This window comes from Alexandromys fortis, unplaced genomic scaffold (genome assembly GCF_014885135.2).
Source record: "Alexandromys fortis isolate MF-2015 unplaced genomic scaffold, M_Fortis_MF-2015_v1.1 scaffold_84, whole genome shotgun sequence".
NCBI classification, from domain to species: Eukaryota; Metazoa; Chordata; class Mammalia; order Rodentia; family Cricetidae; genus Alexandromys; species Alexandromys fortis.
This window is the reverse complement of record NW_026068017.1, coordinates 7,417,670-7,445,105: the sequence shown is the minus strand read 5'-3', so window position 1 is coordinate 7,445,105 and position 27,436 is coordinate 7,417,670. Positions and strand designations below refer to the sequence as shown.

At 43.2% G+C, this 27,436-nt stretch overlaps 1 protein-coding gene across 1 annotated transcript in view; it reads right to left on the bottom strand.

The window, feature by feature from the left end:
- The window catches only part of Shisa6 (shisa family member 6), a 289,273-nt gene that overhangs the window by 129,859 nt on the left and 131,978 nt on the right, over positions 1 to 27,436 (bottom strand). Inside the window, exon 3 of the mRNA XM_050162848.1 lies at positions 26,106 to 26,201. Within this exon, the coding sequence (XP_050018805.1) occupies positions 26,106 to 26,201 (96 nt within the window). The remainder of the gene's footprint in view (positions 1 to 26,105; positions 26,202 to 27,436) is intronic.

Sequence of the window (27,436 nt, the reverse complement as noted above, 5' to 3'; positions counted from 1 at the left end):
CTCCCACGAAACCAATAGGTACAGTAGGATCAAAAACCCATTGCCATTGTTCTTGAGGTCTCAGTAGTCCTCATTGTCCACTATGTTCAGCAAGACCGGTTTTAACCCAGGCTTTTTCAGACCCAGTCCAGCTGGCCTTGGTGAGTTCCCGATAGAACATCCCCATTGTCTCAGTGTATGGGTGCACCCCTCGCGGTCCTGAGTTCCTTGCTTGTGCTCTCTCTCCTTCTGCTCCTGATTCTTAGAGAAGCTAAATAAGAAGGAGAACCCAAAGAAAATCATATAGGCATCCTCCTGAATATTAACCTTCATCAGGCGATGAAAGGAGACAGAGACAGAGACCCACAATGGAGCACCGGACTGTTTCTAAATTCTTCTCGGAGTGTGCCTAAGGGAGCGCGAATCATTCCCAGGTTCCAGCTTCACGATTACAGAGGAAATATACAGAGTTCAAGATTAAGATCAAGTCTGCAGAAGTCTCAAGTTTCTTCAAAATCATGATTTGTCTTAAGAATTAAAAAACATCCAAGAGACTAAACCAAAGCTTGGTTTATTTTAATGAAAAAATCATATCTGTATCTTACCCTGTGAAGTAACTGTGGTCTTTGAAGAACAGTTTCCACCTGGAGCTTGTGACTTCTCTGCCTCTCTTCTCAAGACCAGACTATTCTCTATAGTAAGGGGTTAGCTATTATCTAATGCCTATATCATGCTAATCACTGTCCTCGACACGTCTCTTTCATAGGTCACAGAACTTTCATTACAGTCCGCATCTTATTTACTTGTTCTTTATTAAAGATGTAAAAAAATTAAAGTTTGGAGATTTAAAATAATTTTTCCCAAGGCCTCAAAACTGACGGAGTGGAAATGACACTCAGCTCTGAAGCTTAGCTCTGAAGGTCTCCAAAGCTCCCTCCTTACGAGACAACTTGCTGTTATTAAGCACCAACCTCAGATACACACTCTTTTTCTCATCTTCTTCAACTATCCTTGAGGGAAAAGAAAGCTGAAGCAAAACAACATTCCCTTGCCAAACGAGAATGCCTACCAAGCATCCATTAATTACAGCAAACAGGCGGGCCGGGCCGTGTCTTGGAGCTGGCTTTCTGCCGAGTCCCGATAGCCCAAGAATCCCAGAGATCACTTGAACCCACCTGTGGAGTATGTGTGCAGTGGACAGAACTCCAAGGAAAGCTTCAACACTTGGCAAGGTCAAAGCGAATATGCAGGGGATTTTCTTACTAGATGAAGGGACTCTGCTACCACACCTGGGTTATTCTCAGTAACTTAAAAGCAGTTTTGAAAACTCAAGAAACAAAAGCAACAATAATCAATCTAGTATTGTTTTAAAAGATAAAGAAGGCAGGGAATTATAGAGAAAGTAAGTAGGAGAGACTCAGTAGGGGTGAATTTGGCACCTGGCAGTGTTTTATAAACTCTTTCAAGGCATGCCTTGGACTGGTATGTCTTAGCTCAGGCTCGCATATCGAAAGCAACACAGATTAACTGTAAAAGAGCAGATTAAGGAGCCCGATCCTTATATTTTTGTCAATCAGTTTATCTGAGAATTTCTAATCTGTTCATGGTTGATATTTTATGGTGAGATCTTTTGACCATCATGAACTCCTTAACTCTTCTCAGATCCAGCCTGGAAGAAGGGATGGATGGAGAATCTCGGACATAACGAATGGACTGGTGAGTGCTCCCTGACCATAACTCCATATTCATCCCATGGCATGGTTATTGGAGGACAGTTTATCATTGTGCCCTATTTTTAAAAGATCAATGGGTCGAATGAAGCAGTGAGTCTGGTCTTTCACTGTTTTGTTTCTAGCTTATTCCATAGAAACCTTTCGTCTCAGGACCCTTGAACCAAAAGGAGAAAAAAATGGCTGAAGATGTGTGTCTCCATGTGTTACGTCACACTGATGGTCCATCTGGGAAAAGTTGAACAGTTGCACACAAGCCAAGGGGGTATTTCTGGAATTAGACGCCTCTGTAATATTACCTATATGTGGTTGGAAACATATCCCCTAAACATTTAGTTTCTCAAGTAGACACGAGCTGTTGTCTCACAGAAATAACCACATGGGGAACCCCAACTGCCCTGGAACTGAGGGTCTTCCAACGTTTAGTGACCTTCTTTTTTATTCTTAGTCTTTCAAGTGAACCCACATCTAATTTCTCTTTTGAGAGGATAATTACAACGGCCATTCTCTCCAGAACAATATTAGAAAGGCAAGTGAGTTACCATCTGACCTAGTTAGGTCTGTAACTTCTAAAACCTACACGGACTCCTTCAAAGAGAAGAGCTGAGTTATTTCAGACGCTGGAGCTGTAATGAGACGACGACGCATGGGTCTAATGAGTAATTTTATCAAATTAATTATTGCTGAAAGGATACATTTTCTGCTCGGGAAAAAAAAAAACACCCCAGCTTTTCTGCATTTTGATCTTTGTAGCCAGTTTAAAGATCACACTGTGCGGGTTCCATAGGCTCTGTAGGCCTCTCTAGTTGCCCCAGTCAGAAGGAATAACATTCACATTTGCCCAGAGATGCAGTTTTCACAGGGTGTCCTCTCATCCTGTGATTGTCTCATCCTGTCAGTTGGTTGCATTAGCTTTCAGTATTCTCAGTTTTAATAGCAGCACTTCAGTAAGGAAGACAAGAGCAAGGAGGAGAGATGAGCTCTTACACGTAGAAAAGACCTCCAGCCACACCCTCCACTCTGCCTTGATCAATGACAGTTTAGAGCCATAGAATTAGGTTTTGGGGTCAGGAATGAGCCAATAGTTTCAATTTCCCAGCACTTCCCATCTAGCTCCTTGCCACTTAGCTGACTACCATATCATGACACCATACTGTAATGACAAGTCCCTCAAACTCCTAAACTTGCATAGTCAACCACTAACATGTGACTCCAGTTACATGGTAAATGGTATTACCAGGCTTTGATAAAGTATCTTAGTTCTTTCTGTCTGTGTATCTGAAGCTTCAGCAGGCATTTAGACCTTAGCAGGTGAATTAGAGATTGTCTGACTGGTCTCCACCTCCAGAGTTTCCGAGTCAGTAAGTCCGCAGCCAAGAATTTGCACTTCCCACAAGTTCCAGAGATATGCTGTGCTGCTATAAGGTGGAGAGATACCACCTTAGAAGTTATGGCTACAACACCGAATTTAATGGAGAGAAACTCAAAGCAATTTCACTAAAATCAGGAACAAGACAAGGTTGTCCACTCCTTACCTACTTAATATAGAACTTGAAGACTTAGCTAGAGCAAAAAGACAACTGAAGAAGATCAAGGGGATATAAATTGAGAAGGAAGAATTCAAAGTAACATTATTTGCAGATGATATGATAGTATACATAAGTGACCCTAAATATTCCACCAGGGAACTCGTAAATCTTATAAACACCTTCATCAAAGTAGATGGATACAAAATCAACTAATAAATCAGTAACTCTTTTATAATAGCCTCGAATGATATAAAATACCTTGGAGTAAATGTAACCAAGCAAGTAAAAGACCTGTATGATAATAACTTCAAGTCTTTGAAGAAAGAAATTGAAAAAGATATCAGAAGATGGAAAGATCACCCATGCTCATGAATCAGTAGGATTAACATAGTAAAAATGACCAACACACCAAAAGCAATCTACAGATTCAATGCTAGCCCATTGAAAATTCCAACACAATTCTTCACAGATCTTAAAAGGACAATTCTTAACTTTATATGGGAAAAAAAACCCCTTAGAATTAAAGCAGTCCTGAACATTCAAAGAACTGCTGGAGGTTCCTAATTCCCAGTTGTACTATAAAGCTATCGTAATAAAAACAGCATGTTATTGGCATAAAAAGAGACATGTTTATCATTGGAATTGAATTGAAGACCCAGACATAAATCACACACCCAGGGACACCCGATTTTTAATAAGGAAGCCATAAATACACACTGGAAAAGAAAAGGAAGTGTCTTCAACAAATGGTGTTGGTCAAACTGGATGTATGGGTGTAAAATAATGCAAATAGATACATACTTATCACCCTGCACAAAATAAAAGGCCAAGGGGATGAAAAACCTCAACTTAAAACCAGATACACTAAACCTGATAGAGGGGACAGTGGGAAACAGCATTGACCTCATTGGCATAGGAGAATACAATACTGAATACAATACTGATAGCTTAGGAACTGAGATCAACAATTAATAAAAGGGACATCATGAAACTGAAAAGCTTCTGTAAGACAAAGGACACCATCATTCAGACAAAGTGGCAGCCTACAGAATAGGAAAGGACTTTTATCATCTCCACATCTGATAGAGGACTAATATCCAAAATATATAAAGAATTTAAGAAAGTAGATATCACATACCAAATGATCAAATTAAAAATGGAGTACAGAATTCTCAGTAGAAAAAAATACTTAATGAAAAGCTCAATATCCTTAGCCACCAGGGAGATGCAAATCTAAACTACCTTGAGATTCTACCTTATGCCTATCAGAATGGCTAAGATCAGTAACACAAGTGACAGCTCATGCTGTCAAGGATGTGGAGCAAGAAGAACACTTCTCTGCTGGTAGGAGTACACATTTGTACAGCTACTTTGGAAATCAATATGGCAGTTCCACACACACATGCACATACACATACACACACACACACACACACACACACACACACACACACACACACTCCTAAACGATGGTCCATCCTCTCACAAGGGCGCTTGCTTAACCATGTTCATTGAGGCTTTATTCACAGTCGTGAAAAACTATAAACAACCTAGATGCTCCTCAACAGAAGAATAGATAAAGGATCTATTTCAACCTCAATGTAGTAGTTATTCTATCTTATTATAGTCTTCTTTGTCATGTTTGGTTGTCATCCCTTAGAAGCTTGTTCTTTTCAAATGAGAGACAGAAAGGGAGTGGTTCCAGAAGGGAGGGAGGTGGAAAGGAACTGGGAGAAGTAGAGAGAGAGAGGGGGGAAAAGATGATCTGGACATGAGAAAAGAATCTAATTTGAATAAAAAATAAAAAGCAACTTTGAAAAAAAAGAAGTACCGGATTTATTTCTTTTAAAATTTTATTTTTGCATATGTGTGTGCACGTATGTACGAGAGTATTGTGGTGGGGGCTGTAGTATCTGTGCATGTGCTGGGAGTACAGATGACTGTGGGGAGTCACACCTTTGTGCATGGAGGTCACAGGGGGGCACTGGGTATTTTCCTTTGTCAGACTCTACTTTGTTCTTCCAGGAACCTTCAGCTCACAGTTTTTTTAAAACCAGCAATCCTTCTGCCCCTGCTCTCCACAGCATTGGGTTAAATGTGTGGAGCAATACCTCGTTTGTTATATGGGTGCTGGGACCCAAATTCTCTTCTTCATGTCTGTGCATCAAGCATTCTCAATCAATGAGTCATTTCTCCAGATACTACATCATGTCAATTCTTTCCTTTTTGGTGTGTGAGTATGAGTGTGAGTGTGTGTATGGAGGGTGTGCATGCATATGTGGGTGTATGTAGTGGCATTTCAACTATATTTTAATAAATAAAGACTGCCTGAAGATCTTAGAGTAAAACAGTCCCACTGATCAGTCTTACAGACCAGATTATGAAAACTCACACCTTTAATCTCAGTAGCCACACTATTTATCATAGAAATTAGGCAGTGCATGCCTTTAATCCCAGTGGTTTATGTCTTTAATCCCAGCCCTAGAAAGGAATGCAAGACAGGGAAAGACAGCTCTCAAGGACAGTCTCATTTTGAGCTTCCTGGAGGCAGGATTGCCACTTCGGACTGAGGTCAAGGTAAGAGCCAGTGGCTGGCTGTTTTGCTTTTCAGATCTTCAGGTTGAACCCCAATTTTCTCTTTCAGAGTTTTTATTAATCGTGCTTCATTTGGCACCCACATGCTCCGTGGCCGAAGGTCTTTATTAATTGTACATATGTGCCCACCTGACACACACGTGTAGAGGACAGAACAGGTGGTGAGTATTGCCCTTTGCCTTATTGCCTAAAGATCAGGGTCCCTCGGTGAACTAGAAGTAAAGATAGCAGTGGGTCTGTCTGTCTCCACACCCTCAAAGCTGGGGATAGAGGTTTGTGCAGCTATGACATTGTTTGGTGTGGCCTCCGAGGATTCAAATTCTTGTCCAAAGGCTCACAGAGTCGGTGCCCTTATCCACCTAGCCATTTCCCCAGCCCCAACACTATTTTTAAATGAAGACTTAGTGCTTTACCATGCAGCATAAGGACTGAAAAGTTAAGAATGATGTCATGTCCTTCCCCCACTCATTTTTCTCTCAAAGGAGAAGCTGGAGGTGATGGTGGGTAAGCAGATATGATCAAAACACATTGAATAACACATTTGTGGCCAGCAAAAATTAAGCACAATACTGTTCATAGTTTAGATTTTACATGTGCTAATTACCAAAAAGTTTCTATCTTAGAATTTTATTCGAGCATAGGCTGTCCTTCCTAACACAAATCCATTATATGATCATTTAGTATATATGCACTAATTCAAGAAGGATAAAATAATTTGTAAGCAAAAATACGTTGCATAAATAGATGAGAATTTCAACAAATAAATAAAAAGTATTGTTAGAAAAGAAGGAGTCTGCTGTGGAGAAGTTTGATGCTCACAGTAGTTTCCAACTGTTCCCATGGAGATAGAAAGGACAGCATAGCCTTCTGGTCCAGGCAGAGCTTAGCCCACTTGTTTGTGGTCTGTCTCTTGGAAGAAGGGGACACACCACAGTACTGACTCCAAGTCTTAGTGTCAAATGTGAGGTCCCCAATGGAGTCACTGTATACAGAAGGCAAACACTTGGTTGAGGATAGACTAATTCTTCAGGAGCATTTCCAAATGAGGGGCAGAGGCTCCTTTTCTCTAGTTGCATTGCAGCAAAGACTGGAGCCTCATTCCCAGAGTACACAGGTAGCAGACTTGGACCAAGTAGCAGCAGCGAGGGAAGTCCACAGCGGGAGTGTTTTGGATTTGGAAGCCATCAACCACAACCCCATTTAAGCACTTCAGTCTTGTCTCCAAAGGCAAATGAAATGCCAGAAGGGAGACAAAAGTATTCTCACTCCAAATTATTTTATTGCAGTTTGGTAGGCAGGTTATCCCTTGAATGTCCCTACGTCTATGTCCTCAGGAAGCAGGGTGTGTGTGTGCATGTGTTTCAGAATGTCTGAAAAGGAAACGGAAGTGGCTATCTTAGCATTTGATGTCTGCTGTTACAGCAAGATGGAGAATGCTGAAATGCTGTCCTATCCCCAAGGATCAAGTTTGGTCTGTTATTTGTTAGTGCCTGAACTATTTTGTTAATACATTAGCTACAGGGATTGAGAAATGTGGTTAGTTTTTCTTTGGAGAAATCTAGTTCCCAGTATAATCTACCAGTGAGGTGAAGGTCATAGTCCTGCCCTGGCTGGTCACCTTGGTCCTGGCAGTGACACTACTACTAACTAGCTGTCATCGTAACCAAGTTACTAGTCTGAGCCTTGACTTCCTCACCTATTCAAATCAGATACTAACAGTTCTCACCACTGTGGGCTGTGGTGTGGCATTTAGTAGATGAATCAATATATGTAATGTACTTAGAGAGCGAACACAGAACATGCTAGATAAATGCTTGCCATTACGGTTTATGACCAGATACTGTGATGTACTTTTTCTCTAGTTCTATGCAAATCTCTCATGCTAATGGTATTTAAATTGGCTAACATCCAACATTGAGCCTCCTACCATAATTATCTACATATGGCACCAGGGTCCCTCTAGATCCACCCTAATGACTTTGATTAGAACCAATCACCAGTGACTGTTTACACACGGCATGACTGACAGGCTTTGGGAAGGACTGGGAATTCCAGTCATCTTTCCGTAGGTAAGGACTGGTTTAAGCAAGTATGCCCGTCAGAGCTGCATAAAACAAATCATTTTCCATCTATACATTTGTATTGCCCAACAGACGCCACAGAGAAGGGGAGAAAAAGGATAGGGGCCATCTATGATTTCAGTGAATGCTGTGTGCGCTTCTGAGGCATTCAGCGGGTGAGCTCAGACCCAAGCGTCATGATGAGGATTGAGAAGTGGATGAGGCACCCCAACCCGAGAAGAGCACACAGTCAAGCGGGAAAGGCAAAATTGAAAATCAATCAGCACTGCACAGTGCATTAAGAATCATCAAAGACTTTCCATTATGAACGCAGAGTAGTGGCCTGGAGTCCTATTTCCTCTCTTAGCTCGCAAAGAAGGGTGTAAAGGTGAGCGGGGCAAACCGAAAGGCAAATAGGAGCCAGCATGGTTACAATGTGGATGAGGGCATTCCGAGTTCCATTGTGGACAGAAAGCTCAGAGGTACGGGATAACCCTGAAGAAACAGAAGAGGCGGTGAAGAAAAGCATTTCCTTCCTGGGGCTCTTGAAGGACTGAGGAGTATAAAACGGTAGGGAAGATGCAGGGCCATGTGGGTGGAAGTTTACCTCATGCGTGCAGTGTGCCGATACATCCCAGACTATGCAGTGGTAGGAGCGCGCTGTGTAGATCGTCCCAGGAGAGGAGAGAAACCAAGAAGCCATAACCAACAACTGAGAATTAATTTTCTGTGCAAAGGGAATAGAAGGGCTGTACAGGCTGCTGATGCCACTATTGGTTATCTATGGAAACAGGTTTCATTGACTCTTCTGTGACAATAATATGTACTGCCTAGCTGTCTGGAAAACGTATGCGCTGCCCAGCTGCCTGGAAAATAGGCTTTGGAGAGTAGGTGGCGGGGCTGTGGTTGGGCTGGGAGCTGAGCAATGAATGGGTCCCAGATCTAGCCTGGTGAAAAAACAGCTCCCAGATTAGGAGTTCTTTTGGGGGCTACACAACACAATACTATCATCTGGGGAACTGTATGTCTGACTCATGTCTGAGCCACACCTCTGGAACTGTGCTTTAGCTGGTAGGGGTTGCAGCCCAGGAACAGGGAATTTTCCAAGCTCCCTAGATGGCCTAACCTTCAGATGGGTTTGAGAAAACTCAAACTCTACACTTTTGCTACCTCACATTTGTTTATGGCCCAGCAGCAAATTCAGAAACAACATGAAATACCACATCCTTTTGGTTCAGAATCTGTCTGGTGTGTGCGCGTGTGCATGTGTGTGTCTGTGTGACATGCAGGAGTCCTTACCTAAGCTGGCATGTACAGAGGTCAGAGGTCAATACTGGGATGTCGGCCTCAGTTGCTTCTCTCCTGTTCCTCTCTTGAAACTGGGCTCGCTCACTGAATTTAGAGATTGCCACTTCAGCTAGGCTTGCTGGCCAGCTAGCCCCCAGGACATAACCGTTGCCACACTCCAGAACTAGGCTTCAAGATGCACATGAGTGACAGGGATCCAAACTTGGGTACTCACACTTGCTCAGAAAGCACTTTCCCACTGGGCCACCATCTCCTAAGCCCCCAGAAACTGTATTTTAACATCTTCAACTGATCCAGATGTACACGGCCACTTGAAAAGTACTGAGCACGGTTGTGCATCAGAATCACCTGGGGAGCTTATTAAAGATGGATCCCCACTTTGGACTACAGCTTATGATCCAGGCAGTATGGGGTAGGGCCTTTAAAGAGAGCATGTCTTCTGAGATGCCGATGGGTCTGAAATGCAGTTGTTACCATATTCCGTTAGCCTAGCTGGTGTGGTGGTGCATACTTGCCATCACAGCACTTGAGAGTCCCGTGATCCTCTGGGCTACCTAGTTGTTGCTGTTGTTTTGCTCTTGCACAGTTAGTGTGGCTGGGGGAAGGCAGAGGGCCCTCATATAAAGGAAGTTCTACCTAGAGAAGGGCTTTTGTTGGAAAGATGCACGGCCCCAGGTAGCAGAAGAGAGGCTGGGGCGCAGGTGAAGAAGGGTCTAAACATGTTCCCCCATATCCATGTGTTGCATTCTTAATCTCAAAGTCACAGGCTGACACAAGATAGGGCTTTGGGGAGGTGACTGTGTCATGTGGGTCCTGCTGTCACAGATCCCCACAGGGTTATTGGTTATTGAGTTAAATAGAAGAGGGTTCTATTTTAAAAGTAACCTCTCTCTCTTTCTCCCCATCCCCTCTTCCTGGCTTGTTTTCTCTGTTGCACATTGTGATAACCACCATGACATCAGGTTCTAGCAAGAAGACCCTTACTAAATGCCAGCAGATGCCAGCACCACCTGGACTTCTTAACCTCCAGAACTGTGAGCTAGGATAAACCTCTTTGCTTAATAAGTTTACTGGTCGCAAGCATTTTGTTATAGCAATAGAAGGCGCACAATATGGGTCATTCTTTCACTATAAAATAACACACAACTCTAACGTGGCCTTTTTAGAAAAGAAAACCAACAGTCAAAAAAAAAAAAAAAACCAACAGTCAAAAGAGTTTGAATATCTTTGTGCTTTCTGTGTAGGAAGGAAGAGGGCAGAGGGCGTGTTCTTGGGCATCCCTCCATTCTTATAAAAATATCTAGCCAGCTCAGGAGTTGCCATGATTCATCCGTCTCACTGACCTTCCCCATCTGGCCCACATCCGGTAGAAGGTTCTGGGTCCCAAAAAGTGAGAGGACAAATGAGAAGACAGCCAAACATGAATAGCCATAACAGCCACAGCCAGGAAGCATCTTTTCTTCCCTTATGAGGTTGCTGGGGCAGTTAGTGCTGGGGTGTACACAGAAGGGAGCCCAGCACTGTCTCCCTCCTCATTCTATCCTCGTCCACATTTTCATTCTCTGACCATAGATTCTTACTAACACACCTCCCGCAGGGTCAAATGCATGCAATGAATGAATGCATGGAGAAAATGTGCTATTCCCCTTGCAATAAATCCTTTCATTCAAAAGGGCAATGGTGGCAGCCTCAGCCTCACCTGGTTCAGGAGCTACTACTGAGTCTGCCTTTCAATTCCCTGGACATTACATAATATTTTTTCCTTTGGTAGGAAACCCACCCCTTTAATTAAGTACATAATTTCCTATGTGGTTCTCAGGTAGTACCTTAGTCCCTGTGTTCAGAAGTGGAAAAGCAGTTGGGAGAGCTCTCTGTGCCTGGGGTATGGCCTGGGAGGTACAGGGCACACCCTTCTCTGCTCTCTATCCCCTGTGGTTTCCAGCCTCTCTGTTCCTGAGTGGCCCCAGGGAGACCTGCCTGGGACTCTGGGGCTGATTGACAGGAGACCTCTGGGAAAACCATCCAACTCTTCTTTTTGTCTGCCTCCAATTACTGAGGGAGGGAGCAGATTTAGAACATATTTAGAAAATGTTTTCGTTGTTGCTTTTAAAAATCTCCTCTGTAATTAGGTACTCTGGGGGTAGTCAACCACGAAAAGCCACAACCACCGCTGTCAAGTTCCATAAAACAAAGGAGAAACCAATTAATCAAAATGAAGAAGAGGCTGGCGGGGTGTGAGCACCTGTCTCAATCACCCCACACCCACTCCCACCCATACCCACTCCCACCCATACCCAACTCCCACCCACTGCGTACTCCACCCACTGCCAACCCCACCCATGCCTATTCCCACTCATGCCTATCCCCACCCATACCCACTCCCGTTCATGGAGCAGCCTTGGCAATCAGGCCAGCCCCACTCGACTGGAGTGTGTCCGGTCCTTTAACTTTTGTCCCACAAACCGTTCATCAACAATCAGGACAATAGTCTCATTGTGCTCTGACTATGACAATTTCAAACCCCAGAAAGAAAGGGCTCAACAAAACAGTGAAATTCCAAGCACATTTCGAGGTGCACTGGCTCTTACTGCTTGCAACGTGGTGAAAGGATAGACTGTGCAGAGTCCTGCTCAGACTCCAGCGTCTTCACGGACGGCTTTCGCACCAACAAGCCTTAGGAAGCCTTGGAGACAATTGTTGCTCGGCACATTAAATTATTCCAGGGAGCTGAGCTCACTAGAGCAAGCCTCACACATTCAGCACAGCTTCTCTTGGGGTCCAGGAGACTCCTCTCACTGTATCGCCAGTGTGTGCTCTTGCAGGGATTATCCTGCGTGAAATTCCAAACTTCGCACGAGTGAGTTCTCACCCAATATTGTTTCTGAGGGAGTTGTTTCAAGGTATCAAGGTCAATAGAGAGGAAGAAGATGGACCATCTTTCTAGTGTGCCTTGACTGCCTCTTTGTCTGACCTTGGCCTGAAGGGAGAAGCCACACCTGTAACCTGGTCAACACCATTGCTTGCTGCCTTGCTAAACCTGGTGGACTGTCCCTCACAGTTGATCCCCAGTCCACTCTATAGTGACCATGATGTCTCTGCCTCTTTTTTCTATCCCAGGGCACAGGTGGACACATTTCTTTGCTTGCTTTAAATGTGCAGAAGGTTGATACGAGATGGTGATCACATACATCATAATAAATGGAAACATTGAAGAAGCATTTTCTATGCTGCTCTTCCCCAGGCACCTCGGCTAAGAAGACTGACATTTTAAGTGGTTTTAAGTGGCTCTAACAACTTAATTCAAGGGGCCTAAGGCTGTTAGGCTTAGACCACCTCCTATGAAGGGGGGAAAGAGGTGTGACCTTAGAGAGCAAAGGAGACAGGAGTTCTGAGGGTGAGATCTCTGCATATTTATCAGCATGTAGAGTAGACTGGAATCAAAAGGGAGAGAGAGAAACCTCATAACTACAGAGTTGATGTAACAAAAGAACAGGAGCTCTCACACTCTGAAGGCTATCAAGCAAGCCAAAAGTTACGGCTCTCTGGGGAAGCTAATACGATGAGGAAGCTATGGTGTTTCAGTCATTTCGCACATGGCTGAAGGAAGCAAGGGAAAATGGAAAGCCTTTTCATAAAACACCCGTAGAGCCAGGCACCATGGCACCCAAAAGGCAAGGAAGCCCCTCCCCTGAGAAAGACTGAACCAAGGAAACTTCTTCACAATATCGGATCACAGAGATTTCAAAATTGCTAAGGACCAATTCGATAAGCACCTTTTTTTTTTTTATCTTTTCTATTCTTTTAGTGTGTGTGTGTGTGTGTGTGTGTGTGTGTGTGTGTGTATGTATTTAGAGTGAGTATATCTTTTGTTTTGGGGATGTTTTTGGAATTATAGACTTGTAAGGGTATTCAGAGAAGGTCCTGCAGGTCAGATATAGAGACTGTCATGCATCGCTCAGTGATCAGAGACTTAAACTCTGTTCCATGATGTAGGGCATTTAGTGTTTGGAAAAAGAGGGAGAATATTTTGTGCACAGGACAAAGCAATCTGAACATTTAAATTTCAGGTCACAATAAGCCTCCTTGAGTTCACCGTTAGAGACCACGATCCTCTCTTCCTGGAAGTGTGAAACCATCACAGTTCCCTGGAAGGCTGACTTTTACCTTCTCCTGAGGGCTCTGCATGGCATATGACTGGTAGCCATTGATGTGAGCAGATGTGACCTGGCACTTCACGGTGGGTGTTGTACATGAAGCAGTGTTTGGGTTTCTTCTTCCTCTGCTGGATCAACACGGAGGCTGCTTGCTCGCTAGCTACATGGTGCTGCAGCCCCTATTGGTCTCAATTTCTGAGGCAACACGTGGAACAAAACTGCTTCAAAGGCTTATCCAAATGTAGAGTAAAACACATGTGGGAAAAAGACCTTTGTTAGTGTTTGCCCTCCAATTCTCTCTACTGCTGGATCTCACCATAGGCTGCTGGATGCCTGGAGAACTTCACCACATTAACTCCAGTCCACGATGACTTATTCTGAGCTTTCCACTAAATGTGCTGAAAGCTACTTACAGAGCTAAAACATTTACCCAACTGAGACAAGGCAAGATTCAGGCCTTGGAAACAAGTGTTAGATACAGAGGTCCAAGGTAAGACCTGTATTGTTTTTCTGATTGTTTTGTTTTGAGGGTTTTTTTTTTTTGTTTTGTTTTGTTTTGTTCAATACTATTGCCCTAAGTCTGGTTTAATCTGGTTTAAGGGATGAGAGTCCCACTAAAACCATAAGTAAATTATAATATAACAAACACTTTAAAGACTGGCATGTTTGTTGAACAACTGCTCCAGGCCCCAGATGTGGGAAATCCTTTAGAGATTGAAATGCATGGAGGAAAAAAAATAAAGCCAAGACTTGTCTAGAGCAATAAAATAAGGAGAGGATGAAAGTAATTAAAAATGTAGGAAAGCAAACATTTCTGGTTTTACGGATGTGGAAAGAACATGGGCACTCAGTAAATGGCACCCAAGAAAGGCTTGAACCAAGGATAAACACAAGCAGAATGACCGGGAAGCTGGAGAAGCTGACAAGCCTAGGTCATGAACTGGGAGCCCTGCTACGTTTCCAAGCAGAAGTAAGACTTACAGACAATGGTATTGAAGGAAGATTCATTTACACTCGACTATGGGGAAGGGGAGAGCAGAGCGAGGGTAGGTAGGAATTCCAGGCAGGCAGATTAAACTGAATTAGAAATGAGTTGTTGCAGGCTTCTACTGAGGGAACAGACAAATACACAAGAGCCCAAGGATAGTTTGAAGGAGAATACATCAAGCAAGGATGAGGTAAGAAATGTGAATCAACAGAATCGTGCAAAGTGATGTCATGACTCCAGCCTGGGAAGCCAGAGGGGACTGTCAATGAACTTCGCTTTAAGACAGCTGGTCTCTGAAGGGAGGACGAGATCCACTGCATGAGCCCCCTATCTGAGGAGAAGCAGAAAATGCAGGTAGAGTGCTCTCTTTTCTGTGCTCAATGACACTTCCCTGCTAACAGGTTTTATTAATGGGTATTCTGGAAAATGGTCAGGGCTCAGAGAGAGGGATTTTGGATGTCCGGCTTAGGAAGGATGGCATGCAAATGTCTTAGTAAAACTAACAGGCTTCAAGACAAAACAACAACCCAAACTACAAGAAACACCCCTCCCCCCATTAAGGCATTAAAAAGTTCAAATGACTTACAAGAGCAGAAGACTTAAGCTGTTATCAGACTTTTAAAAATATATACACAGCAATGCAGCAGCAAGGAAGAATGTTTGCAAAAATCAAATATATGAACTTAGAATTTTATTACTGAACCAACTTTCCTTAACATGCAAAGTCTATAGAACAAGAGCTTAAGATACAAGAATATAGGGAATTCTATACCCATAAGTGCTTTGAAAGCAATGTGTTGGAAGATGAATTTTATCTAACTAATAGACAAGTGAGCAAACTGCAGATGAAATATAATTCCAAATACATATTATATAGTGTGCATGTATATAAAGTCATACACACACACACACATATATATATATATACACACACACACACAGTCATGACTAAAATGGAAGAAAACACAAGAGAATAAGAAAGTGAAGAGCTACTGTATGTATATGTGACAAAGTAGATAATATGAGTAAAAATTGGATGGAAACACTTAGGAGGTAGGAGACCTCAAGTTCTATGCAATCCTAAATACCTAATGTTTGTTAACAGTAAATTGTACATAAAATACAAATATTAAATAAAAATTATCAAGAAACTATTATTATTATAATTATTAATAAAATGTTGTTCCCTGATGGGTTCACAGAATAATGCTTTCCAACCTTCAAAAAGGTAGTCTCATTGTGCGCATATGTTCATAGAACACTGAAAATGAAAGGAAGGCTTTTTTTGTTTGCTTTTATTTTTTTGAGATAGGGTTCCTCTTTGTAGCTTTGGAGCCTGTCCTGGAACTTACTCTGTAGACCAGACTGGCCTTGAACTTACAGAGATCCACCTGCCTCTGCCTCCTGAGTGCTGGGATTAAAGGCGCGTACCACCGCCACACAGCTGAAAGTAAGTCTTAATTCTTTTAGTAAAGTAAATCGAATATTAAGCTTGAACATGGTAAAAAAAAAAACACATTGATAATGATGCAAAAACATGGTGAGATGTCAATAAACACAACAGAAAGAAAACAATGCAGTATGATCAAGAAGAATTCCTTCCAGAAAATGCAAGACGGAATCAGTGTTAGGAAACCTGCTATTGTGGGTACCGTGTCGGCAGAACTAAAGAAGAAAGCATGGTTATCTCCAAAGATGTTGACAATGCTTTCAAAGGAACTCAGTGCACACTTTGTAATAATGCTTTTACAAGTCTTCATAAAATATGAGTGAAGGAGCCCTCTCTCGAGTCTTTCCACAGCTGCATATTTGCTTATTATCCACCTGCCTCTAGCTGTGCACTCTTCCTATCTATCTATCTTATTCCCAAGGAGGGTGATTTAGGAACAGTCGAGGGACAGTCCCACTGACCAGCAACAAAGCAGTGCTGCCCCTCTGCATGGCTACTATCCAGCACTGTGTTGGTAGCATTAAGCTTGTGCCGGCAGACAAGCCAGATTAATTAGATAAAAAGAAACTGCCTCCTTATGCATAGGATATGATAGACTACCTAGAATGTCAATGATTAAAAAAAAAGATCCAACAATAAAAGGAATCACCGAGGGGACAGGATGTACAGTGAGAAGAATCAATAATCTGCACCCACACAAATGTAATCAGTCACAGAGTGCAATAGTGCCAGAACCCAATTTCCAAACACAGTCAGCTATGCAGAAATCAACCTGATAACTTGTGAGCTTAGTTAGCTGCAGTTTCCCTTAGTGGCATAGCTGAGTAAAATCGGTAGTTAGGTCCATGTTTTCCACCAGAGTCAACTTTCTGATTTTGGTAATTACACTGTGGTTATAAAAGAAAGAATTAATGTTATGAGGTATTCACTTGAGTATTGGGGGCTAAGTGGCCATCATATCTGCAATTTATTTTTGAGAAAGCATGGAAATTTTTCACACACTTAGAAAAACATTTGCAATGTGTCTATGTATACATTTGCACATGTGTACTTATATGTAAGGAGAAAGAGACAGAAAAAGAATGATAAAACAAATGTGACCAAATGTTAAAATCTGGAAATTGAAGGAGAACATAGAAATCATGAGTACAATTTTTATAAATTTCATGCAAATTGGAAAGTAGTTTTAGATAACAACATAAAAAACCGACTATTGGCTATATAAACAATGGCAGGATGGGTTGTTTCATTTGCCTGTTTGTTTTTAAGTATGGATGAGTGTTTATCTGCATACATGCACACCGTACCGTGTGTGTGCCTGGTGCTCACAGAGGCCAGAAGAGGGTGTTAAGGAACAGGAATTAAGGATGGCTGTGAGTCCCCATACAGGTTCTGGGAATCGAACGCAGGTCCTCTACAAGAGCAGCAAATGCTCTTGACCACTGAGCAATTCCTCTGACTCCAAACAGGATAGGTTATTGAGCATCCATTAAGGATGGAAAAATATTGAATACATTTATATGTCCAGATATAGAGGCTCTACATTCAAGAGGGGATAGATGCTCTCACTGTGGCAATGGTGTCTTCAGTGCAAGGATGTGCCTGCCAATGGCCTCTCTCAATGGTGAACTTTTTACCCTCCAGAATGTGAGTGGAAAAAGTATCTTGTAGTATTATATGTAGCAATGCAGAATGAATAAAAACAAGGGACAAAAAGATTAAGAAAAGGAAATTCAAGTAGAGTTCTGAGCAGTGATCTCTAGGTACACTAAGACCATTACAGACTTGAGGAACAGCTGACAGAAAGGTCATAGGACTGATGCCCATCAAGGAAGTCCGTGTGTTGGCCAGAGTATGGTTACCAAGGAGGAACGTTGAGCAGTAAGCTAGGCAGTGTAGGGCCTTTAGTTTTTGGTCTTGAGTCATGCCAACAAATGAATATGGAAAGAAAGGAAGAGAAGGTATATAACATAGTGACATTTAAGAGATTTTTAACTTGGTCAGCATTTTTATGATGGATGAATGCTGTTCCAGGTTTCTAATAGACAGCCTTTGAGGGGATATAAAATAAACAGTCACAACAGATGTGAGCTTGAGACTAAGTAGGTAAGATGTGGCGAGTCACATTAAATCAGGGTAGAGTAAGATCATTCTGGTTGCTTAGAACAGCATAGAATGTGTAAGGGTCCGTTTTTTTAAAAGAGGTTTTTGAAAGTTATCTGGACAGGAAGCAAGAGAAATGTAGATTGTCATGATGCCTAAGAAGGGGCAAATGTGCCTAACAGGCAAGAGAAGGGAGCAGAATGGGGACAGCTTAGAGTTGACCATGAAAGGGACAACTGTGACAAGGATCATGAGCAGTGTCCAAGGCCTTGTTGGAGTGATCAAGCTGCTAGTGGAATGGGGACACCAGGGAGCCAAAAAAACATTGCATAGTTACAGGCTTTGGCTTTTTTAAAGACAAAAGGGTCTCTTCAATGGGGTCTCCTGAAGATGAGAATGAGGCATCCTATCTAGAGAAAATGCTCAGACAACAGAATTGGGGCTGAGGAGTATAAAGACTAAAGCCTCCCCAGAGCTAGTCAACTCACAAAGTGAGCAGAAGCTGCTCCTCTGACTGACTGCCATCATCTGTCCCTGCTCAAGGCTGCCAAAGACCCCATGTCCTTTAGTTCTAGGCATTTGGGCCTTTCTCCTTGGAGCCTGACTGTCTGAAGCTCCAGCCATCCCTGACACAGAGGCTTACAAGTTTGTCTCCCTATTCTTTCCTCACCGTGGGGCCGTTGCCTTCATCAGCAAGCACACAGGATCCTCTGTAAGATCCTCCTTCCACCCCCGGTCTGCATAGCTGGCTCTTGCACCATGGCCCTGAATGTTAACACGGAATGGATTCCAGGCATCTGTGTTCAATTGCTCTTAGTGAAAAACCAGAAAACCATTATGCTCCCCCGGAATTACTCCCCCAGGCCAAGAGAACAAATGATTCACTGGAAAGCAACGGAGAGCACAAGCGCCGACATTTATCTGATTCAGGACTGAATACTTCATAAGCTCGGGGCCCTGGGAGGCCAGACTGCACGTTTAAGAACAGTTGGCAGAAGGACCTTGCGGGCTGAGGTACAAACTTCTGTTGTTAACCCCTGGGGGACCCCCTTTCTCTGTCACTGTGCTTACAGGAATAAGGGCTTCTCATCACTGCTCTGCTGAGTTGGAAAACAAGCCACTCTGAGAGTACACGGGGTGTTCTAACTCTCAGATCACCTCCGAGGTAAAACTCCCTGCTTCATCCGATGCAGCATCTTTATGTTCAGTAGATGCCTGATCAACTTGACCGTAGAATATCCAAGGAGAAGGAGCCTCACAAATCTCTGAGTAGTACGAGGAAGCTGAGACCTAGCATGAGGGAACATTTTCAATAGAGACCATAGCTGAGTCTCCATGGACCACCAATCCATGAGCTCATTCAGCTCCTTCTAGTTCTGCTGTCTGGGCTACTGTAGGATGGATTCATGTGAGAGGAGACACTCTCCAGGAAGGAGCAAGGCCGAAGGGGTGACATGTCACTGCTATGCCCATCGCTCCCCAGGGGGCGGGGGGGGGGGCAAAGGAGGCTGACAATAGAGGTCTTTGTAACGAATGTTTTGCAATTTTGTTCCAGAGTAGAAAGGAAGAGGCAGATGTGGGCAGTGCTATCCAGAATATTTTAAATTAAATACGGTTCTTCACTGATACATAAAAATACAAAAACTAGATATATTAATGGGGTGAGATATAAGATATGCTGACACCTCTTTACAAGGTGTAATGGTCACCTTATGGTAATACCATCGGTACCATAAGTGTTTATCTTTATGATAAAAACGTTTGAATTCCCTTTCTTCAGTTCATTAAAGAGGGAGCACAATATTGTTACCTAGAGTCACTTCTTCATACTAAAGCACACGAGAACATCCCGGTGCCATCCAGCTGTGCCTTGGCACCCGCCCATCACCTTTCCCCATCTCTCCTCCATCTCTAGTCTTTGTAGCTTCCAGTTGAATTTTTAACGCAACCTATGTTTTGTGCCTGGGATGATTTGGAACACTGCCTCTAACTTACCTCTCTAGCTCCAATTCCTGTGTCCTCCCCGCATGCATCCCGTGCTCTGGCTGCTTTGCTGCCCTGCCCCTACAGCGTCCGGAACTCTCACCACGCTGTCCTTTCCACATCCATACCTCCGTAAATGCTCCTGTACCAGAAATGCGTTCTCCAGCCAACTCTCAGCTAGCCCCTCTTTCCTCACCTACAGAGACTGTCTCAGCTCATTACCCTACAGGTGACCACTTGGGACATCGCCGGCAGTGGCCATGTTTTTCTCTCTTTAACCGTCCTGTTCTTCTTTTGGGGATCTGTTGTTCAGAACTTTTTACTTACTTTCCAGAGAGTATATTGCTCAGCTTCTTAAATGATGACAGTGTTTTGCTCATCTTATTCAACTTACATATTAACATGAATGAAATAGGCAAACACTCATGCCTCAGTTGCCACTTTTCAATGGACAAGGCATTGCAATCCTAAGAAATGTCTTTGTATCACTCATCCAACCTCAAATATTCCCCATTCTTCAACTATCTTCCTTCCCAGCCAAGGAAGCTGGCTTCTGATTTGCTTGGTATGACAGACAAATCTTAGACATGGCAGTGACCTTCAGGTCACTCTGGAGATTTTACCCAGGATTTTAAAAGGGAAATTGTATCAGCATCGCTCAAATCTTCATGTGTATGTAAAATGTTCTGCAAACTTCTTAAAATGGTGTTTCTGTGTCAGTTTGTGCTGGGACATAAGAGCCCAGATTTCTCACTAGCTCTAGCGCCGCCCTGTTGAGTATGCTTGGGTTATTCTACAGTCCCCCGAGAGGGCAGCGATAGGAATGCTGGCCGTGAGTCCTTAGTGTGCCAGTGCATGGGTTTCTCCATCAGTCCTCATATAGTAACCCAGAGAAAGGGGTGGCATTATGATATTATTTTACCAATAGATGCCACTGAGGTCCAGGCCACACAGGGGTAGTGGAAACGGGGTTGAGCATGTGTTCCTCTAGTGACAGTCTTCTTCCTGTCATTTTTTAACTTACAATCATCTAATGAGGGAAGTTTATAACAGTATTTAGAGGGAAGTATGGCTGAGCCTGAGGCTGTAACTCTAGGCAGAAAGGCCGAGAATTTACTGATTCCTCCATGCTAATAACTTGCATAGAATCCAAGCTTCAGCATAACACGGTTGTGATTAATACAGTATAGAAAGCCCATCCTCTAATTACTTGATATAGTCCATAGCTTGGCTGCTGTGACATGGCAGAGAAAAAGGGAGGCTAATTCCAAGAGTGGCTCATGGGCAGGGAGATTTCCAACTTAGATGACCAGTCAGCAGCACTAAGATCAGTGCTAGGAAGACAGGGCACTGGTCACAAACTTACTCAAAACTGAGGCTCATGGAAAATAAAAGCATAGACATAGTACTAGCAAGGAATCAGAAAACAGATGGCTAGCAGCCTGACTGGCTGGGTACGCCAACCTCCAGAAGAACCTAGTGGGCTCATCTCTCCCAAAGAGACTCTGAGACCAGCACTGCATTCAAAGTTGTATCAGGTTTTGTGTAAGCCTCCCTTCTGCCTGTTAGGAAGCAGTTAGAATGGTAGATATTGCAGAATAATGAATGAACCCATCACTCCAAAGTTGCCATAGCCTTCTCTCATGCCCTACTACTAGAGAACATGGGGAAACCGAGTGGTACCCAAGTTTTCTGCTTTTAAAGAGGACTTCCGTATTGAGAGGGATGAATTAGCATTTCCTAAAGCAGGGAACCTTTGCCGCACATCCTGATGCTGAGCCTTTGTCTTCCACTACCTCTTCTTTCCAGCAGAATATTCTACAAGCCTGGCATAATTAGTTATATAGGCCAATGATGGTGGGTCTACAAGTAAGCATTACCCAGGGACATGTGTGTCCCAGGACTCAGAATGTAGATTAAGTTTCAACAACACCATTAATCAAGGCAAGGAGTGACAGAGTTCAGCTTAGATGTCACACGAATATATCAAGCAGTGTGCCATTTCAACCCAATCCTTTCTCAGAATGACTTGAGCCTAAGAGGAACAACATCCATTTGCTTGGCCAGCTTTTAGCCTGACTTCTTCAATGGAAAGTAACCTGTTTCCTCATGTAGGTGCAATGAAAACAAACAGGTTTGTGCTAGCCCACAGGTAGACTTTGGGTGGTTCAGGAAATGCATGTAGGATGTTGTAATCCTCATATTGTTTTCCATGGTTGAATTGTTGCTGGTAGGGACAGAGTTCTGTACCAGACGGAGGTGAGGGACAGTACCCTTTAAGGTTCCTAGAGGTAGTAGTGTTCTTGTCAATAATGGTCTATGGACCACATGGAGAGCTCTGCAGGATGATCACTGTTCAGAACAATGGAAGAACTTGAAAACAGAGACTTTCAAAGATATTGTGGTGGGTTTTGTTAATCTAAAATATTTGGGGTTTATTTGAAAAGTGGGTATGTAGGATGTCAAAAGATGGGATTCGCTGGCACACAGAATTCTCAATTAGCTCCAGTCCATCCTTGAGTGTAATACATCAACTTTAACAAGTAGATATCATGCGAAGTCGACTCAAAGATTATAAAACAGAATCAGATAGTTGGCATGCACTTTCCTAACCACGGGACTTAGGGATGACCCTGTGTGCAGTCTAGGACCATGTGAAATAGACTGGAGTCGATCTGGACACTCCAAACCAATGACTAATTCTTGGTATTCTGTCATTGCTCAACAGTGCGTAAGATTGGACTATATTAGGAAGTTGTCCCATGTGTACAGATAAGACAGCAAGGAGTGCCTTAGAGTCATGGTGCTTTGGGCTGTGAATACAAGAGATCCCCTGCTCTGCTCCTATGGGCCCTTAAACCCCTCCTTCATAGAAAGGTACAGTATAGAGTATTCCTAGGTAGTATCAGCTTCATACAGGCCATTTTCAGGCAAGCTGGTTGAGCCTTCTCTCTTTCTTGCTGTTCATCCTGCCTCACTGTTGCCATAGAGACCGAGACGCCTTCTGAGCTTTGTGCTTTATCTGGAGTCCAGCCTTCAAATACCTTAGCACAGTTCAACCCACTCACTCCCCTGGCTTCTGAGATACTTCTGTGAAAGTATCTAAGCTGGATTTTTTTTCAGTCAGATGGCTTAGGAGTCTTCTTACCACAGTCGATTGGTGATCGGAGGGCTTGTGCTCAAATACTAATGGGTGAATGGCAGTCTAGGTTTTCCTGGAGGCCCATGCATGCACATCTCATTGTTTATAGACATCTGATTTCAATCCTGACAGATAACAGAACCTCCCTAGCATTAGACCACTGCACAGGGGAAGCACGTCAGCCTGGCCACAGAGTGGTGTGGGGTCAAACCAGGAAGTGGGCCTGGCGAAGGGCAGCAAGAAGACAACAGAGAGCTCGGACACAGGAAGGAGTGCTGTGTGGAGCATGCTCAGGTGATGTGGTGTGTGGAAGGAGATCTCTGGAAGCAGCCTTAACTTCTCTCCTTTCTCCAGCCACCCAATAGCACAATAGTTTCTTGGCCCTGGTCATCATTCCAAAGCTATGGATAGATATGGATAGAAAACAGCATGCCTCTCTGTATCCTTCCTCCCCTAAAAGAGACATAGCAAGCAAATGCTGGCTTCATGGGCACTGTTTCCCATCAGGCCACCTTTGGTCCCTTTCCAAATGTCCCTCCTGTACCACGAAATCCCCTTCCCATCTCACTGACCATCTAGTCTTCTTCACTCTTCTTCTTGTTACGTCATTTGTCCAGAATCATCCCTGGCTAAAATCTATGCGTTTGATGAATTTTAAAGCCATATCCTGGCTTTATTCCCTTCTCAGGGAGTCAGAGATAAATCAGGTATTACTTGTACAATCTCTAGAATTTCCATAGCCCTACCACGGCTCTTGCTCAGATCTGGGACTTAAACTGCCAAAAAGACACATTGTCACTTTCTTTTTTTCTAAGATTGCTGGCTGAGCATCAGGGCTATGGGTTCCACAGCTGAAAACCCCATCAGAGTTCTTAGCACTTGCTTCCTTCTTTTGTTTCCTGCCATAGACCCCATGATGTGTCTTGCTGGACATCAGTATTGATCATAACCAGCCCCTTCTCCAGCAAGTGTTATTGAGAAAAATGATCTACTCAGGAACTCCCAGTGAGATCTTGAAGTATCTTTACTGGGCAAAACCTCTGACATTCTCCCTAAGTCTCCATCTTCCAGAGAACTCGGGAGCCACCCCAGTACCTTCTGCAGCCTTGTAGCTCTTCTGCCCTGCTTTTCCCCTGCCTGGGGGACAGGTCTCTGTTCACCTTACCTCAGCACCCATCCCTGGCAGGAGTAACTTCCTCCTACAGTACTCTCCAGACTCATCTCTGTTGCACTTCTCCTATTTACTGTGAAGACCTGACTTTGCTTCCCCAGTGCAAAGAGAAGAACCTAAGGGTGCATTGTATTTTGCCTCCTATTTGCCTCCTGTTCAACAGAGAGTTCACTACTTGCTATTATGGCTTGAACCACCTTCAAAGGGTTGTGGTAAGGGTGGAAAAACCACACAGTTGAGAAGTCTTGGTAAGTTATTGGATTCTGTATAAAAAACATAGTCATAGCTCCACTCCTTGAGGTTTGTGTAATAGAAAGCCAGCCTTTAAAATGGTCTCCAAATTTCCTGACCCTCCTGATAATTCTTGTTTCTGGATAGTCATCTCCTATCCTGAAGAGAACTGACATTTATACACTATAAGACCTTATGAAAATGGTGGTGTGTTTAACTAATACATTTGGTCATAAAAGACACTGGGGCTTATGACTTTTTTCTCCTGTGAATCAACCACTGTCGGGATATCCAGTCCACACATCACTCAAGCAGATCACAGAGACAGTGTGATGGGAGGGATGGAGGCCTCCTGCCAATATAGCACCATGTAAGTATGACGTCTTGGAATTATATTTGTCAGTGCCGGTCAGTACTTTACATGACCGAGCCCTGCCTAACTTGGTAGCTGAAAACTCACAAGAGACTCTTCTAATTCAGAACCTCTGAAATCCCCAACTCACAGAAACCATGCTTCATAATAAATGTTTTTTTTACTTTAAAGTGTTGAGTTGAAAGCCTTCTGATTCACGGCAATAGGTATTGACCACTAAGTGGATATGTAGGGGTTGGTAACTCCAGGTTTGCGTTGATACAAGTGTCTCTATGATTGTTCTTTTCTGTGTTGAACTGTGAAGCCTGTTCCCCCATCTGTAACAGCAGTCTTCATTTTGATTCTGCAACTCTTAATAGCCACAAATGCCACCTGTATCCTCAATAAACTTTATTTAGACACAAAGAGACAACAGAAAATACATACACAGATACAGTTATCTTTTTCTCTATAGGATAAACACACAAGACAGGGAATTTCAAAAGTAGGAACATTGAATGGAAGAAAATAATGCAAATACCTTGTTCACTCACACTTGAAACAGACACAGATTTCAGAGCAAGACAGAAATGGAACATCCCAACCACAGGGTTCACATTTAGTTTGTAACAGCACACGGGTGTTGGGAAGGTAATCTAAGGAGTCAGGGATCCGGAGACAGAAGGCTCACAACACTAGTAGGACTATTTAAACAAAAGACAGAATCGGGGAGGATTCCATACCCCTGCGCAGATGCTCTGCAAGCTGTCAGCTAGGTCGTAAAGCAGCTTGGCAGAAACGCTAGCTTAGCTTTCATCTTGCAGCTTGAAGGTCTGAACACCCTCTACCTTTGTGCCCGCATCACAGAGGTTTACAGAGACACATCGAGGATGCCGGAACTGTCCACATACACGCTGGCTTAGAAACTCACAATACAGAACATTGACATTGGCTATAAGATAGGGATTTTGCAAGGGAAAGGGGGATGAGGGAATAACAGCCCAGAGACAAACACACATTTTACAAGTACTACATCCGTTGGTAGCATTTCCCACCATGATGCCTGTGGTCCCCTCTCATGGGGAGCCACCACCAGCACTTGTGTCCCCGTCATGTACAGAGTGGGATGGGTGTCTCTTGGAGGTCTGTTACCAACTAAAGTCATAAATGTGACTGCCTGGTCATCTCTGTGTCCAGGACATGCTGCCATGGAATAACCCCACATATTCCTGATTCTAGTAAGCCTCGGGACTCCACACCATCTTCACACTTCAGACTGGGGTTCCCTAGGCAACCTCTGTATTTTAGTAAAAAATTGTTTCCACTGTACCCTTCGTGTGTCCTCTTCCTAATGTGACAAATCCAGATGAGATGAAGTTATGGAGATCTGGTCCTCCACTTCGGTAAGCATCCTTCCCATAATGCCCTGCAAGAAGATGGGCAGAATTACCTGACACGGCCATGACAGCAACACAGAAGACAATCACAGCTCCATCTTGCCCAGCAATGGTGGTGAGCTTATATTCAAACCAGCAGCTAAGCCATAAGGTCAAATATATATTATAATAAATATAATATATACACATATATATATTACTGAGAATATATTGCTGTATATATAGACATATGTGCACATACATTATACATACACATCTTATGTGTCTATATATTGCTATGACAAAGACTAATGCCACATTGAAAGTAGAAGAAGAAAGGGAGACACGTGATTTGATTGTGACATTTCTGAGTGACCACAAAGTACACTAGAATGTTACTTTATAGATGGTCCTCAGCTTACGGTGGGGTTGCACCCTGAATCAACCCATGGCAAGTTGAAGCATCTAAAGTTGAAAATGCAAAACACTGTAGCTTGGCAACACAGCACAACAGAGTGTCAGCTGTTTCTGCTGTGACCACAGCTGCCAGGCTGCTATTGCTCGTGGACACTACCCAGCATCACTAAAGAATACCATACTGCATCCTGGAAGCCCAACAAGAAATGAAAATTCCAAAAGTAAAAGTATGGCTACTGACTGTGTACCATCACAAAGTCCATCAAGTCAGACAATGAACCAAGGGAGGACCTCTGTACTTGCCCCACCATCCTTTCTTAAACTTCACAGGTTTCGAGGAAACAATACATTAAACACAATAATAGGGCTGTAAAAATTCAAGTCAGTGCACTGCAAAAAGATATTAAAACATCGAACGAAAACACACAGATAGAGGCTGGAAGGATGGTTCAGTGGTTAAGAGTACTTGTCTGCACCCACACAGTTAACAAGCATTTGTAATCCAGAGAGTCCGACACGCTCTCCTGGCCTCTGTGGCCACTGCACACATGTAGTGTATAAACATACATGAAAGCGAAACATTCATAGACATAAAAATAAATAAACAAAATTAAAATCTTCAACAACAACAACAACAAAAAAAAAAACACTGTAAAAACAGAAGACACACAGATACTCTCAGCTCCCTTGGAAAACTGGAGCATGGGTTTACCCAATGCCTCCTTCTAACATTTCTGTATTTCCCAAATTCTTTTCTATAACTACTAGGTTGTTTGTCTTTGTTGCTTTGTATCTTTGTTTTATCCCTTCCAGAGCACCGAGGAATGGGCCTGATGGCAGCTTCTCTCTCTCTCTCTCTCTCTCTCTC